At 50.4% G+C, this 16,783-nt stretch overlaps 1 protein-coding gene and 1 non-coding gene across 2 annotated transcripts; both read left to right on the top strand.

The window, feature by feature from the left end:
- Nucleotides 1-1,355: 1,355 nt before the first annotated feature.
- TRNAH-GUG (transfer RNA histidin (anticodon GUG)) lies at nucleotides 1,356-1,427 on the top strand. The gene has a single exon. It is a non-coding gene; the product is annotated as a tRNA-His (tRNA).
- Nucleotides 1,428-14,290: 12,863 nt separating this feature from the next.
- Nucleotides 14,291-16,783, top strand: LOC119179971 (uncharacterized). Its single transcript, XM_037431099.2, has 2 exons — nucleotides 14,291-14,978; nucleotides 15,713-16,783. The coding sequence occupies exons 1-2, from the start codon at nucleotides 14,348-14,350 to the stop codon at nucleotides 16,639-16,641; spliced, it is 1,560 nt and encodes a 519-aa protein (XP_037286996.2). The 5' UTR covers nucleotides 14,291-14,347; the 3' UTR covers nucleotides 16,642-16,783.

Here is a 16,783-nt window from a genome sequence, read left to right as displayed (position 1 = left end):
TGCATGTCATGATTTATATGCTCGGACCTGCCTTGTTCATCATGCCGATGTGTGATGCTATACCAATTCTGGTATAAATCGATCAACGTAAAGTGCACATGCGAAGACAGATATGCTCAATGTCGCACAAGTTCGCTTGGTCATCCCTTGCATTTGAAAAGAGTACATTAGATAGATAGATAGATAGATAGATAGATAGATAGATAGATAGATAGATAGATAGATAGATAGATAGATAGATAGATAGATAGATAGATAGATAGATAGATAGACAGATAGATAGATAGATAGATAGATAGATAGATAGATAGATAGATAGATAGATAGATAGATAGATAGATAGATAGATAGATAGATATGAATCTTAGAAAGTTACACAAGTTCGCCAAGACGTGCAGTATTTAAAAACAACCTCGCGCGGAATCGCACCAACACAGCTCTAGGGCAAGTCGCCCGAGCAGGCTCGCCTCGGCTAGACACTTGGTAGAGTGGCACTGGTGGAACGTTGATCGCTTTCGAACTATACAGACTTACGGCGTAGTTTACCCTCGCCCTGAACGCCACACACAGACCGACGCTGGAAAACAGGCGATGCTTATTGGAATGCGGGCCGCCCATCAATGTAATCAAACCGAAGCGATATGAAGCAAAACGTTACGCTTATGTTCGAGTCACGTGACTTCGGTTGCCGATATGCAATTTTAGTTTTCTCTGCGCGAGAGCGTGGTGGGCACGAGAGCGATTTGTAGCTACACGCAAACGGAGCTGACGTACCCAAGAAGCCGTACCGATCAAGAGCGGTGTGGCACGGGCGCTAGTGACCGCGTTCAGAGCCGATCCGGACCTGATTTCTTGATCTACGCAGACGTCAACCGAATCTCACGATCACAGAGCCAGATCGCGCTCGTCTTGATCGGTCTTAGATTGCGATCAAATGAGCCCGTATGAGGGATGGTGTCGCGCGGGCACATTCGATTCAAGATCGAATTTGTTCAGCAAAAACAAACCAAGTCTTGCCGAGAATTAACCACCGTCACGCTCGTAGAAGGCGACGACGTCCCGTAGACTTGACGTTCAATCCTCATGCATGCACTACGCAGTAAACCGACACACGCATGATCGAGGTGTTTTAGGGCGATCGGCGCGCCGTACCCGTTGGGGGACCAAGTACGCAATATGGTTGGTCTGTGTGCATTGAGTGAGCGAATAACTTATCCAGACCTGCATGTTTCCGGGCGGCATTACCGCCTAGAAGTGAGCAATCTGTAAAATACTTTGTGAAATAAAACAGCGTAAAAGATATGCGTGCGGTTATATACTCCTTATTACACCCTCAACTCCTGCCCGGTCGGGTAGCCGTGATCGTATAGTGGTTAGTACCTTGCGTTGTGGCCGCAATAACCCAGGTTCGAATCCTGGTCACGGCATATATTTTTTTTTTCATTTTACTTTTCTTTTTTTTTTTTAGTAAGCACATGCTCATTAGAAGAAAATAAAAATATTTCACGGCTACCCCCACTTCACAAAATAATCAAAAATAACAAGTATCCAAGACCGCTTTCACGCTATGAGACGCTATATCCTTTCTCCTGTGTTAATTCGCTGCATATGCAAATAATCATTTGTGAGAAGAAAGATTAATGCGAGCGACACAGCGCTGTTCAACAACGGTGGCAAAAACTAAACAAGAAAAAAACTAGATTGAAGGTTAAATATACCGAGAAAGTATTGAATATTTCCGTGTTTGACACAATATTAAGATCTAACAGACAAGAATGCCAAGGAAAGTATAGGGGAAGTCATTAGACCGAATGGTAATGTAAATGTGGAGAAAGAAAAGTGGGTGAAAAGATAACTTGTGAGCAGGAACCGAACCTTCGAATAACGCATTCGATGCTCTACCACGGCAGTCATCCCCTCTGCCACAATTATCAATGGTTTTTTTTTTCTTTTTTTTTAACAAGGGACCGATCTCCATCAGACCTTCGGTCTCCGATCGAAACGTCACAAATAAACAGTTTTTAGAAGCGTATATTTTTTTTTTCTACTTCTACCGCAACCAAAGCCACTCTTCATGATCTCTCTCTATCTGTGTCTGTCTCTCTCTCTCTCTCTCTGTCTGTCCGTCTGTCTGTGTGTGTGTGGGGGGGGGGGGGGGGGAAGGTCCCAGGATCCAGTGGAACTATACTATGAAGTAGAGGACGGGCAGATCGAAAACTATTTTACCAGCGAAATGTGGGTCAGCGCCAACACCCGCTCACCTTGTTATTTCTATGGATTCGCCTCCTTGACGTGGCGTAGCGCTGACCACACTTGCCCGTCGCAGCACGTTGCTTTTTTTTAATGCAGCGCCGTGCCATCTCCTTATGGAGAGAGAGAGGCCGCCCAACTTCACGTAGCCGCGGGCCCTCTTTCCCCTAGGCACTGCGCCGTGCTCCCGACCGGGTTGCAGAAATTAGGTGCCTTTTCTCATCTTCTAACCACTACCACCACCCTCTTTCCCCAAAGGCAGAGGGAGCGGCGTCGCGTTAAAAAGCAACGCTCCGGCGCGCTGTGATGCGTACGTGTGGTCAGGCCTTAATGCATGTTCTCTCAGCGCGCGGCTTTCTGACGTGGCACCATGCCCTCTCTTAGCGGTGCAACCCGGCTGCCTGACCGGGGTTTCACCAGGAGGGAGAGGTCCCTGCTATACTTCGCCTACGCATCGGCTGCTCCTGGCCTGCGGCTCGGCGTCATCGGCTTGGCAGTGCCTCGTCCCCTGCGTGCGGGGCAGATGAAACCATCGAGCACCTGTTGTGCGTTTTGCCCAGCCTGTTGCCGACAAGAGCTATCGCCAGTGGTGCCCCGTCCTCGCACTCCTGCGACCGTGTTCATCTTTCCTATCTTCTCTTCGCTTCCGTCGCTCCCTGTTCATGCACCTCTCTCTCTCTCTCTCTCTCTCTCTATCTATCTATCTATCTATCTATCTATCTATCTATCTATCTATCTGTCTGTCTGTACCTTTTAATCCTATCCTTTAAACACTCCTTACCCCCCATCCCTTGTGAGCTACTGTTGAGGTGTCTCACCAGATGCAGACGGCTACGAAGCTCACTTTTCTCCTCTTTACCCTTTTATAACCACATAATTGTAAGCGCTTCGCACACATCGCGGCTTCTTGCTCGCCGCACTTCGTCGCCACGGTCTGCCCGTGGCTACACAGAGGGGCCTTCTCTTTCCTGCACGGCACCACACGTGCCGGTCTTCAAGGCGGTTCTTTGCTTCCTTGAGGACACTGGACTAGACAACCGGCTGTAGAAGCCGCCCGCCACGTCCTTGGTCATGTTCATCTTGATGGACATGGCCTTGCTGGAGACACCAGTGTCGGGGTGCACCTGCTTCAGCACCTTACAGATGTAGATGGAGAAGCTCTCCTTCCTGCGGCGCTTCTTCTTCTTCTTGTCCTTGGTCGTGGACGCCATTTCTCTTCTTTCTTCACATCTTTGATGCCCTCTTCGCCTCCCCTGCCCCCTACAGGCGCTGAGCCCTGTTCCCAATTAGGGGCTGCAGAAGTCGCGTATTTTCCTTCCCTGAACCTCTCTCTCTCTCTTTCTTTATGGTAAGGGCGCGAACCTTCAAGCAGCGCCGTGTCATATGATGCGCTGACACGCTCTGACGCGTGCGTCTGTAAGTCGTAAGTCTGTAAGGGTGTGCAGCTGTTCAGACCAATCGCTTTGGATTATCGCTAGCTTTATACTACGCAGCAACACCTCTTTCGCTGAAGACGCAAGCTGCGCGCTAAGCCCTTTGAGTGACATATCGAGCGTCTCGCGAGCTCTGTCAAGGTCACAATCCCAGTATAGTGATAATATTATCCGGGGTTTCACGCCTCAAAGCCTCGATATGATTATAAGAAACGCCGTAGTGGAGGGCTCAGGAAATTCTGACCATCTATAGTGTGCACTGGCATAACACAGTATACGGGCCTGTGCAGTTTTGCCTTCACCGAAACGCGCCCGGGACAAAACACGCAACCTTCGGACCAGCAGCTGAGCACCGAAACCACTCTTCCGCCGAGGCGGACAAAGTAGCGCTTGCATTTATCTTGTGATAACCGTTCTATACACTTCAGGCGCACTTTTGTCGTGGACGTCGGCGTCGCCACGAGGTTCTGTATTGGCATAGGTATATGTACGTGCACATAAAACCCACAAAAGCAGTCCTGAAGAACATTTTGCCAAAATTCAGCCGCTTCAGGAACGAAGCGAACACCAACCGGGGCACTATGAGAAATTTTTCTCGATAAGGGGAAGGGGGGAGGGGGAGGTGTTCTGGCGTACTTTATGCATGTTCGTACGTGCGTTCATTACGAGCTCGTATATGTACATATGCAGATTTTAAAATTTTCGAAGGCAGAGGAGCGATGGAGGGTATTGAACCACGCGAACACGACCTAAACACCCGTGCCTCGTAAGACACAACGGCCTTCCACTGTTTTCCTTAGGCCCAGACTCACATGAAACCCAACCCCCCGTTTCGTTGTTGCTGTCTATACGGTCGCACATCTAAAAAAAGTGTGCTTAAAAATAATCAAGTTACTGGGCAATAACAGTACACCAACGCTTCACTGACAAGGAAAAAAAATAGATAAAGGCGAGAGGATAGAGGGTGAACGGAAAATGCCGTCCCTTCGCGATTGTACGCTGCTGTATTACGGACCTAGGAACGGCATTTACAGCCTACAGACGGAACTGACGACACCGCAACAAAAGGTAGACGAGCCCGCTGCAAGGACGTTTGCATTTTGTTGTTACTAAACCATCCCTTGATTACACAGCATGCACGATACCACCATCACGAATGTCTCGCAACTAGCACCGCACATTTCTTTCAACAATCACGAAATTACGTTTGCAGAGGAACACAACACGGCGCTTTCCTTATCCAGCTCAGGAGGCGAAAATGGTGGCTACACGGACGATCTCTGTAATCGTCAATCGAATGAACAATTCCTCTAGCACGTCAGTCAACGACGCCGCGCGACAATCGCGAAAAGCGTTACAAAGTTCGATCTCTTCGCTGAAATAAGTAATAGTTTTGCTCGTTCGAACAGACGGAAAACCGAGAATATATTTTTTCTCTTCCCAGTAACGTGACTGCGACAGAGGTAACACTTATCTGCGTAACAATGCACGTATTAGCTTGACTCACATTTAGAAGCCCTACGATGCCGTCGCTGGCCGATGGGGCGGACTGTGGACGACAAGCCAGACCGAGAACTCCGAAGCTCGCCCGGTTATAAAAGCACTGACGATACACACACAGCACGACTCGAGTTGTCAAAATGTTCGGACGTCCCACGAGCGCAGAACGTGGTACTACCGCCGACAACAGTTACGTTTCCCGCATAAACGCCCTTGTATCATTCGAATTCGATGGGCTTCCGACGTCCGCCGACAACTCTTCCTTCGCCGCTACCAACGCTGCACTGAAAGCCCGCCAATTTCGAATTTTTTTTCTTGCTTTTTTTCTGCAGTGCCGCGGGCGAATCATAGGGCGACTGTTATCTCATTGGTTAAATTTGAATCGTCGATTCCGCCGTTTCCCTGGTTGAGGGACAAACGGGGCGAGTTGAATGACATCATTCGTTAAATTTGAATCGTCGATTCCGCCGTTTCCCTGGTTGAGCGACAAACGGGGCGAAGAGAATGTGGCAGGCTCGATGACGCTTTTCGCGGTGTTTTCGTGCACTTGAAATGCGAGGTCGTTGCCCTCACGGTTTTTTTCTGTGTCGCAAGGGAGAACACGACTTTTTGGTGAAAGAGGCTTGAAACGCTGGCCGAGTATTCAGTGCAGTTTGGTCAGGGAATCATTTTGACTCGATCGTTATTTCGTACAGGCCATTACTTGCGCTGTTTACTTATCAACTTGCACGTAATTGCACCGCAAGTAACTGTGATAATACGTGTGAACGTTCAATAGTGCTTGCTGACAAATGTGTCCAAGAGAACGGCGAATTGAGCTAGTGTGTGGCTGTTCGTGATTACCTTGGAAGAGGGGGGGGGGGGGGCGCAGTCAAGCTGAATTGCTTGATTGCCTTGGGGAATCGCCTGAATAGCTTGACTGCCTTGGGGAATCACCTATTTTTATTTCTTGTTTTTGGCATAACGCCCTCCTTGATCAGAACATGGGGGAAGGGGGGTGGGGGAGACGGGCTTTTAGGTCTCTTGAATATGTATATTTGCAGAAATCAGTCTACTTCGATTGGCATAAGCTTGTGCATAGCGCACGTGTGTGTGTGTGTTAGTCCGTATGGTGAAGGAGGGGGGGGGGGTCCATATATAGTTAGAACAAAACGACATGACAGCTGATGGTGATGGAAGGGATTTGATACTCCCACAGAGTGCTATGTGCTTCTCACAGCGGCCTGTCATTCATATGGTAGCCTTTCCAGGAATGCCCGGGAAGTAAACAGTTGCTTCAATGCTGCATCAGGTCGGGGTCCTTGCTCGCCATTGGTTAGTTGGTTGGTTGCTATGTAAAAGTCCTGCAAAGCGCGTGTTAGCGCGCAGCGGCGTTGCTCTGCATGTAGGGACCGCCAGGAAAAGCCTCTCAGCCGCTCTTCGGGCCTCCTGGACGGACCAGAGTTGGTCCACCGGACAGGGCGGCGCCAGGATTTTCTTACGGGGTGATGGGGGAGCACTGACAACAACCGATTGATTGATTGATTGATTGATTGATTGATATGTGGGGTTTAACGTCCCAAAACCACCATTTGATTATGAGAGACGCCGTAGTGGAGGGCTCCGGAAATTTTGACCACCTGGGGTTCTTTAACGTGCACCCAAATCTGAGTACACGGGCATACAACATTTCCGCCTCCATCGGAAATGCAGCCGCCGCAGCCGGGAATCGAACCCGCGACCTGCGGGTCAGCAGCCGAGTACCTTAGCCGCTAGACCACCGCGGCGGGGCCTGACAACAAGCGAAGACTGTCTGCTGGGCACAGAGGCCGGAAAGGTACGAGTTGGGTTTGGACCAGGTTTTCTTTTGGGAGGGCAAATGGGAGGTGGAGGGCTACAGCCCGCAGTGCTCCCCCCCCCTCCCATATGCGGCCAGGAGGGAGCTATGGAGGGTGGCCTGCCACCTGGTGGAAGTGATAGTATCGGGGTTAGTGTACGTTGCCTTGAACTCCCATGGCATGTGCGCCGCGTGGCTACGCATCCGCATCCGGGGCAGGCGTCATCGCGTAATACCCCGGTATAAATAGCGTGTAGGGTGCTCAGATAAGGTCAAGTCTTCATCTGCAGTAGTATGAATGAAAGGGCCTGAGCACTGCTAAGTTCGGGTGAGACAGTAAGTGCAGGGGCGTAGACAGAAATTTTTTAGGGGCGAAGCTCCTTAATGCGTGGGCTGTGCGTCCCCTGTATGTAGCTACATCTCGTCAAGTTTTTGCAGTGTTCACTAGATGGCGGTACTGTCCCTTGTTTGTAGCTACCTCTTGTTTAGTTCTTGCTGTGTTCACTAGATGGCGGTACTCGTAGCTGATGACGAATAAAATAGGAATGATGTCACATATGGTGCGTGTCATTGGTGGAAGGCAGTCGTTCGATTTAGTGCGGCAACGTACGCGAGGGGGGGCGTTGTTATAAAATCAAGTGGGCAAAATCTACGTAGGATTCAGGGTTTACCAGGCTTACCTCCGGAGCTTCGCCAACTCATCATCATTCACTTCGTGGATATGGCGGCACATTTTACGAAGGGGGTGGGGCATCACTTTGATCTGAAGTGGGGCCGCGCAGGCAGATGTATTCGAGTGTCATTTTGTGCTCTGTATGCATGGAGAACAATTCGGAGGGAGGGGGGGGGGGGGGCTCGGTGTGGCACTTCCTGGCGGCGCCACTGAGTGGGTACACTTTTCTCGCGAGCTAAAAATATTTGGCAAGTTCGTTATACGTGGCAGACACATCCCTGTTCTTCGCAACTTGGTTGTCGCCGAGGCGTTGTCCGGAACCGGCGCGGTGGACAGTAACATGACCCCGACGAAAGCACGAGACAGACGCAAACCATCGGCCGACGAAGTCGCCAGACGCCCTGGTCACTCAGGCCGACGACGACACATCAAAAGACAGCATTGCATCCTATGTGGTAAAGCCTTTGAACAGTGGGTCGTCCTCTCCAGCGCCTTCTAGTGGGTCTCCCTTTTCATAAGAAGAAGAACAGCTCGTGCAGAGAGTCGGTCCCCGCATTCACTGTCGCTGTCGTGAATCATCGCGAAGTGTCCGCCAATAAACCTCTTAACAATTTGGTGGAGGTGCTGTGCCCTTCAAACACCTTCCGTCCGAATTCGATGCCCTTGGAGCTTCGATCCACCAATAAACCTCTTAACAGTGTAACACGAGCGACCGAAAACACCAGCAAAACGCATCCGCAGACCTGTCGTTGGCGTGTCTTCGGGAGATCGGCGGTTGAGCAAAAATTTGTCCCGTGTCTTTGCTTCAAACGGCCACGAAGCGGACAATCTTGGGGAAGTTGACAATGTCCTCTCCGAGTCTTGCGCGGCGTCTGCATAGTCAGCTCGAGCACCCAACGGAAGTCTTTTTTTTTTCACTTCCCTATAGTGTGCAGCAACTCCGTCTCTCGTTACCACGAATTATGGCGGGGGCTGCGCTGGGTAGCCGGAGATGGGACAACGGCAGAGCAGGGAGCGTGGCTGAAAATGAGGTGTAGGTGTGCAAGACGATAGTTATAGAGCGAGAACTAAACGACGACACAGAGACAAGAAGGACGCGAAAGACACGAGCGCTCGTGTCTTTCGTGTCCTTCTTGTCTCTGTGTCATCGTTTTGTTCTCGCGCTATAACTATCGTCATGCCATACCAACTAGCCCAAGCTGCCACACTTCTGTAGGTGTGCACGTTTAGTCGGTGTCCCCGCGTGTGCCCCCAATGTGACTACGGAATTGGCCAGCGAAAGACTCATGACCAGGCGCAGGCGGAGTGCCCTTCTTGTCTCTGTGTCATGGTGTTGTTCTCGCGCTATAACTATCGTCATGCCATACCAACTAGCCCAAGCTGCCACACTTCTAAGTTGCAGGCGGAGTCTTCGAGAGACCACCGGCGGACTGTTTGTGTCTTTGCAGTGTACACAGGCCGACTACAAGAGAAAACGCACTCCTAAAGACAGTCCGCAGACCAAAATCGGTGTCGCGTCTTATAGTGTAAACGCACCTTCAGAGCGCGCGCCATCTGGAGCGAGTCTTTGACGTCGTGGGGGGTGACCTCGACCTGTCTAACGTGTGCGGAAAAGCGAATCGGCATGGGTATACTCATAACTGACCGCATTAAAAAATCTCGTTAAAAGTCTGGCTGAGTGAATGGATGAGGCGGAATTAACTGCTCCCCTTTATTACACTATACAAAGGCGGGGGTGAGCAAGACACCACCCCTGTACCCGTTTTTTTTTTATTTGAAATTTCTTACAGGCCTGTTGGGCGTTGTGTAAGGTGGGGGCTCTGAAATAACATCAATCGGCAAAAAATGAAAAAAAAATGTATCATGCATTAGAAAGAAACGGTATGCATGACACAGAAAAAAATTTGGGCACTTCATACATGACACGTACATAATGCATAACACATATTCGAGCACACCTATGGGCCCTCCACAATTTCCGATTTAAAAACCATCAGTGTTAAATCAAAAATACACCTGATGATATGTGGGGCAGCGATTCGTCACAATGTTCGGCATTTTTTAAATAAATGTATATGAGGAGAGGTTGGTGCCAATGCGTGACACCGGCTACTCTTCTTCTCTTTCACAAAAGCCGACAACGCATATTTTGAAGCAATTACAAGGCTATACATATGAACGAAGCACAACGCTTACACGATGAGTCCACGTTTTTCAATACTGAGTGTCCACCCTGTATATAAATGTGTCCACACAACACAAAGTTTGTAAAAACACAAGTAATCACGCTAATTTGAAGTGTTCACACAAAACATGAAAGTTCAATAACATGTCTAAGTAGATCTTGTCCCTTAAATACTGAACTGCTTTCAGACAGGTTTCCCCCCAAAAAATCGTAGTGAAACACAAAAATACTGTTTTGGAACATACCGGTTAACAGTGACGAAGTACATTCTTTTTGTTTAGTACTTTTGAGCTATGTTTGATTCCTCAAGAAAGTGAACGACTGCACGCGCTGCAGTGGCTTGTAGCTTTCCGTTTGGCCATTGACCCAAGATTTTTGCAATTGATGGAGGTCGCTTATCCAAAAAATTGAGTTTTTGTAAAAGGTTCTTTCGAGGTACGTCATGATTTTTACAATGCAGAAGAATGTGCTCCACGTCTTCTTGAGCTTCTCCACATGAGCAGGTAGAACTGCCATGCAGCTTTCGTTATTCTATACAGGAAGGCTGTCGTCATTGAATACCATAAGCATAAATGAGAAACAGATGATGACTTGTATCTAAATAACACTTCAGACGGAACTCTTCGAGATGTGTATCGGTATATAGAGAACGCCGCAATGAAAGTCGTAGTACTTAGTTCGGGCACAGTCGTCTGTGGCGAAAATCGATGTGTCCTCTCTGACGAAAAAGTTTCTTCATTCTGATCGAGAAATTTTGAGAGTGCCCACAATGATGCACAGTACACGTAAGCTTCAGTGAACACTTCGCTCGACGGGTTACGGTGGTTCAGCTATGCTGACCCAAACGATGCGGGATTCGAACCCCGGCCGCGATGGTCGCATTTGCGCGGAGGCCAAATGCTAGCCGGCCTACTACATATTGTGCGATTTCAGGAAAGGTTAATCAACTTTAAATCTTCAAAATTACAGGTAGCCCTTTCATACAGCCTCTGCCATAGCACGTGTTACAGCGTGGGACATTAAGTCCATAAACCAACTAACTATTCATACATTGTAATTAAAATATCTGGGACTTCACGTCCCTAAACCACGGTATGATTATGAGAAAAGCCGTCCGGAAATTTCGGTTATATGGTGCTCTTTGAAATGCACTGATGTCACACAGTGCGCGGACCTCTAGAACTTGGTTGGCATAGGCGGGCGCACAATCGGAGGGGGAGGGGGGGGGGGGGGGGGGACGCGAGCTCGATATGCTACAGTTATGCTACAACAAGACGTTGAAGAAAAAAAAATTCAAGACGTTCCCTTACGGGAGCCGAAACGTCTCACTTTTTTTTTTTTTGCTTTTATCGTGGTCAGCGCCTTGCCTTAATTGTCTTCTTGTCTATTCTAGACCAGACCGGTTTCACGTCCAACTCTCAATTTCGTCCTACAGTTTGGCTGCAGCGTGCGCCGCGTGTTGCGTTTTCCTGCGTTTCGCCAATCGACAATCAGAAGGCATTCGAGAGACCGGTCCCCCAAAAGTAGAACTGAGGACAGACAGGAGGGTTCAATTCTCCAGTGCGACTCGGAGAATGCTCGGCAGATCGAAAGGAGGCGATGGACGGCCGGGCCCATCGTCGGAGCCGGGAAATGCCGCCCGTCATTGTGCGAGATGAAGGAGGCCGAGGGGGAGGGTTCGATTTGCCTCCCCCCCCCCTCTTTCCTTTCTATTCTCCGCCGCGATGGCCTTGAACCGCACGACCGCGAGCAGCGGACGGGTTGACATTTCCCACAGGCGCGGTTGGGTAGCTACGCGACGACTCCTTTCGGCGTTTCATCTTTACTCGACGGATGCCACCGATGTTCCCACGCGAGCGTATTAATTGGGTCTTCAGATCGCTTGCCGACAACGCTGCTTGATTTATTGATATGTGGGGTTTAACGTCCCAAAACCACCATATGATTATGACAAACGCCGTAGTGGAGGGCTCCGGAAATTTAGACCACCTGGGGTTCTTTAACGTGCACCCAAATCTGAGCACACGGGCGGCCTACAACATTTCCACCTCCATCGGAAATGCAGCCGCCGCAGCCAGGACTTGAACCCGCGACCTGCGGGTCAGCAGCAGAGTACCTTAGCCACTAGACCACCGCAGCGGGGATGAAGAGGAGGAGATACCGTCTGTACACTATACGAATTAAGGCGAGGGGGAAGCCACTCCGTCGTCTTTGAGCTATAGAAGTGGTAAGGAGCCTTCTAACCGGTTCGGAGTAATATTTCGGCAAACCATACACCAACTTGGCCAGTCGGGTAAGATAATAATATAGTATACGTTTCGGCTGGCTAACCAAACACCTTGACGTCATAGATTTTGATCCTATAGATGAAACACGATCCCGGCTGCGGCGGTTGCATTTCCGATGGAGGTGGAAATGTTGTAGGCCCGTGTGCTCAGATTTGGGTGCACGTTAAAGAACCCCAGGTGGTAGAAATTTCCGGAGCCCTCCACTATAGGGCGTCTCTCATAGTCATATGGTGGTTTTGGGACGTTAAACCCCACATATCAATCGATCAATCAGTCATAAATTTTCAATCAATCAGTCATAGGCGTCTGCTTGCTCCTACGTAGTTACTAGTCGGTAACATTCAAGTACACTGTCATCTGATGGAGCTAGAGACTTCAAATTTCAAGTTTCGGGAAATTTCGTTGAGTCAATGTCGGCGAAATAGCAAAAATACACTCTGAAATCCGCGAAGTTGAACATTTCGGCGCGAAATCTAAAAATGATAATTGCACCTTGATTTTCTCCTCCGCTGATACACCTATGAAGGCGAAATTAAAGACATTAGAATTCTTAGAGTACAGTTTATCGATCCAAAACTGTTCAGTGTTTCGGTTTACTGGATTGTGAACTGCTCGCATATGCCAAATAATTACTGCATCTACGTATTCGAGAAATTATTGCGTACAAATCACGTGGTCTGGTATAGCGAACCCGCCTTTCTGAAAGCCCGCGGTCGTTTCGACTCACCGTGAACGCCGTTTTCGCTGCGTTACGTCGTATATTTGCAGCACATCCGTACTTGGCGCGCTCCGAGGATCGTCCGAATGAACCGGGTTACGGCGAAATATAATCGGATTAACGAGTTTGGCGCCATTGGACAATGTATACGCTGGAAAAGACCACAGAACTCGTCACAATTATCCGGATTTAACTATATAACTACACTATGTAAATGACTGGTACCACACAGAAAAGAAAAAGCAGTTACAAGCGTACCTTCTACGCACAGGCGTCAGTGGTAGAAAGGGAATGGGGTGACGGAAGCGGATCTGGGGGGGTGGGGGGGGGGGAACTTTCCTCTTCCAAAGTTTCGCTGGTGGGAGTGCTATCCATAGGCTGTTTCCATCAACAGCGTGGGCAAGTACTGCATGACTCTTAGATTGGAGCCCTCGGTAGAGTCAATATATGTGACCAAGGCATAGCGTAACACCTCGCCCAAGTGGCAGTGAATCAATTCACGTCGCGTCGATAAACCACTCCGCCTGTATCTTTCACCGCAGCGTACCCTGTATCATAATAACTATCAACAGTGTGTGGAACGTACGCTGACGTATTCTCACCAGCTGCAATCTACGTATACGAGGTGTGATCGTGCGCGCGCATCGTGACGTTTGAATTCACGCGAAGCTGTAAGCGCAAGAAAAAATGATATTGCAGACGATAAGGAATACGGACCGGAGCGCCACCACCACGTTATTTTCCCTACAAAAGGCTGCGCAGCTCAGCGACATACCTTTGTAGGAGACAAGGACATTAGCCAGGTACGTTTGCTCTGCGATCATGTCGACATTGCGCGATGCATTTCGTCGAGCCCGTGTTGACGGGCGTCCGTGACTATAAGTCTTAACGAAATCTTCCGATAAAGAACGGTCAGGTGTGGCCTAACTGCTTACCTTAACACTCCCGCACGAGTTAGTTGCATTTGTGGACGCCACGCAATGCAAACATATTGTAGCGCTCATGCTTCACTGATCCAGGAAGGCCCAATAAGAGAGCGATTGCTATAGTTCCTTTTATACGCGATCTTCTTTAATCTTGGTTCACGCGAGAAGAGATGTTAAGCATGCCCGATGCTTGCTATAGGGCGTGTAGCTGGTGAAGTTACTATCGCGACTTACGAAAAAAATTTTGCACATCTGTCTCTTCTGAAGTTCAGACTTGTACGCGCTCGTGCCATGTACAGCCGTAAGCGACGTTCCACATTTGTGCATTATCAACGCTTCCTTGCAGCATACTCGAATGTCGCTTAGTGAACTTTTCGCTTAAATTGCTGTTACCACCACCTGCCATGTGCGTTCAGCCGCATTGGCTTTTGACAGGCGATTTCGGCGTTTTTCCTCGCACAGATGACTACCGAATGCAGTTCGTATCGCTCTGTGTGCATAATTATCCGAATTGGCTTCCGCAGGTCCTCACCCGCCCCTCTCCGCCCACACTTAGCCATGGCTTTTTGGTGGGCAATCATACTGCTGTCGTCGCAAGTGATCCTGATGGACCACACCGTAGACGCAACTTTCGACTTCAGCTTCCGATGGCTGCGTGACGGGAGCACCGTCTCAACCGAAGACTTGAACGCAACTGCGGCCGCAGTGACGACTGGCACAACCGCTTCTCGGACGACGCCCCCAGACCTCGTCACTACCGAGGATGCGTTGCTCGGGAGGAGTACGCAAATTCCCGTCGACGCGGTCTCCACGGCTGCCCCAACTTCAACCACCTGGACAACTGAAAGTACCGACCACAGCACTACGGCGACTACAGAGGCCACAGTGCCGGGCGCCACTCCCGTGTCGCTGGATGACCTGGCGCTACAGATCGCCAATGTTCCCGATCCGATTCTGCATGTGGTGGAAGACCGGCACGGATCGCCGTCCTTCGTGATCATCAGTGGACGCCATGGGTCGAGTGGAGCCGCTACGGATGCTACCACTACACCTACTACTACACCGTCAACGGATGCTAGCACTACACCTGCTACCACTACGCTGACTACGGAGACCACTACTTCACTGACCACCACTACACCTGCAGCGGAAGCCCGGAATACGCCGCCGCCTTCTACAACGGTGTTCGGTGAGACATTCCAAATGCAGTACTCCGGTATTCTTGCTAGACAACTCGTCGTTGTCTTCTAACTGGGGAGGGGAAGTCGTGGCGGGGGGTCACTGCACACAACGCGCGCTCAAGTTTTGTCCCACTCTCGCACCACGTTGCATATCGCTTCGATCCCATACAGTTGGTCTCTCGCGTAGACACATATTGCACTGCACGGATAAAATTGTGCACGTTGGAGGTAGGTGGACTGAACTTTATCTGACAAATTTCAGGACGCTCGCTAGCATGTATCCGGCAGTTTCCTTTACCTGAAACCGTTGAGGTGGCATTCAGTCCTTAACGCTCTTACTCTAAGCAAGCGCTCGCCAGCTGTTGTCTGTGTCGACAAACATTGCCGATATTGGAACTCTCCACACCGTACACGGTTCACTGCATTAACGGAATGCTTACGTCTAGCAGTGGTTAATTTGGGCACGTACAATTACGCTTGGGCTGCGAAGAACACTGGCGCCCGCATATCGTCGCAGCCTACAGTTGCAAGCGGATCGCGTGTCGGGAATCCTTCTGCGCATGCTCCGAAGTGAGCAGCCAGCTTCGCGTGCACATTGGTGGTAGTGATAAGAGAAAAGCAGGCGCCCAATTTCTGCCGCCCGTTAGGGAGCACGGCGCAGCGGCGTAAACGTAGTCTCCGGTGTTGGGTTGAATAACCTGTTTGTCCAACAGCTGAACCTGCCTCTCTTCACGCTTCGCAGGTTCCACCCTTCCGGCCGCCCCCAACACCACTTCTCCGTACCTGGTCCTGCTGCGTTATCTTCGGCCGTTAATCTTTGGCCGCTTTGGAGGCGCCCAATCGACAACCAGCGGAACAGAGTCGACCACAGCTGTTACTCCGGCCGTTTCTACCATTCCTCCCAGTCCCCGCGATCCGCCCAATTCAAATCCAGCCACCACGGAAAGTACACTTCCCACCACGGTCGCAGCTGCTACAAGTACTACCATGGTACCTACCAGCACAACCCAGCCAACCACCACGCGGACCACAAATGTCCTGGACGAAGACCTCGCCTCGTACCCAGCTGAATTCAGGGTGACCGAGCTTCCTGGCCCATTCACTACAAAAGATCCTCTCGGCAACGCAAACGCCACCTCCACCCGAACTCTCCCCACTACGCGTCAACACTCCACCCGCGGTGCAGCTTTCGACACGACCGCAACACAGACCCCAACGCCACCGAATTCCTTCGTCTCCACCACCGTTGCTCCCGGGACAACCCCGGCCCGCACCACCGTCGCACTTGCGAGCGACTCCCTCAAGGGACGAGCGTCTATTTCATCGACCACGCCCGTCCCTTCGGTTACCAGCGAAGTAACGGACGCCGACGCTCCAACCACTCGTTCCTTCGCGACACCTGCCACGGGTACCACGGTTACTGGCGAAGATCTCGCTACGCCTGAAGGTGCCACCGCCGAGGTCCCGACGTCAGCCCAAACCGGCGCACCAGGCCAGCTGGGTTCCTTGGTATCTCGTCTGACCGACGAGTCGGCGACCATGGGTAGCCTGGACGGAGTGACCTTTGCGCCCTGGCCTCGCACGACGGCGCCCAAGGCCACAGGCGGGGGCGACGACGAGCCCAAGTATCGCTACTTCTACGACCCCATGCAGGTCATGCAGATTCTGTAGGCAGTCTGCACTGCTCGCTTTTTAAACGCGTGGCGGTACTTTTTAATCCCATTTCACCGCTTCATGCGCACCGCCGCGCTCCATTACCCACCATTGCATGCCAGCGCTAAAGATGCGCAATAAAACGTGCCTACCCGAACAA

This window comes from Rhipicephalus microplus, chromosome 7 (assembly GCF_043290135.1).
Source record: "Rhipicephalus microplus isolate Deutch F79 chromosome 7, USDA_Rmic, whole genome shotgun sequence".
NCBI lineage: Eukaryota > Metazoa > Arthropoda > Arachnida > Ixodida > Ixodidae > Rhipicephalus > Rhipicephalus microplus.
This window is presented reverse-complemented; position numbering and strand designations above follow the sequence as displayed.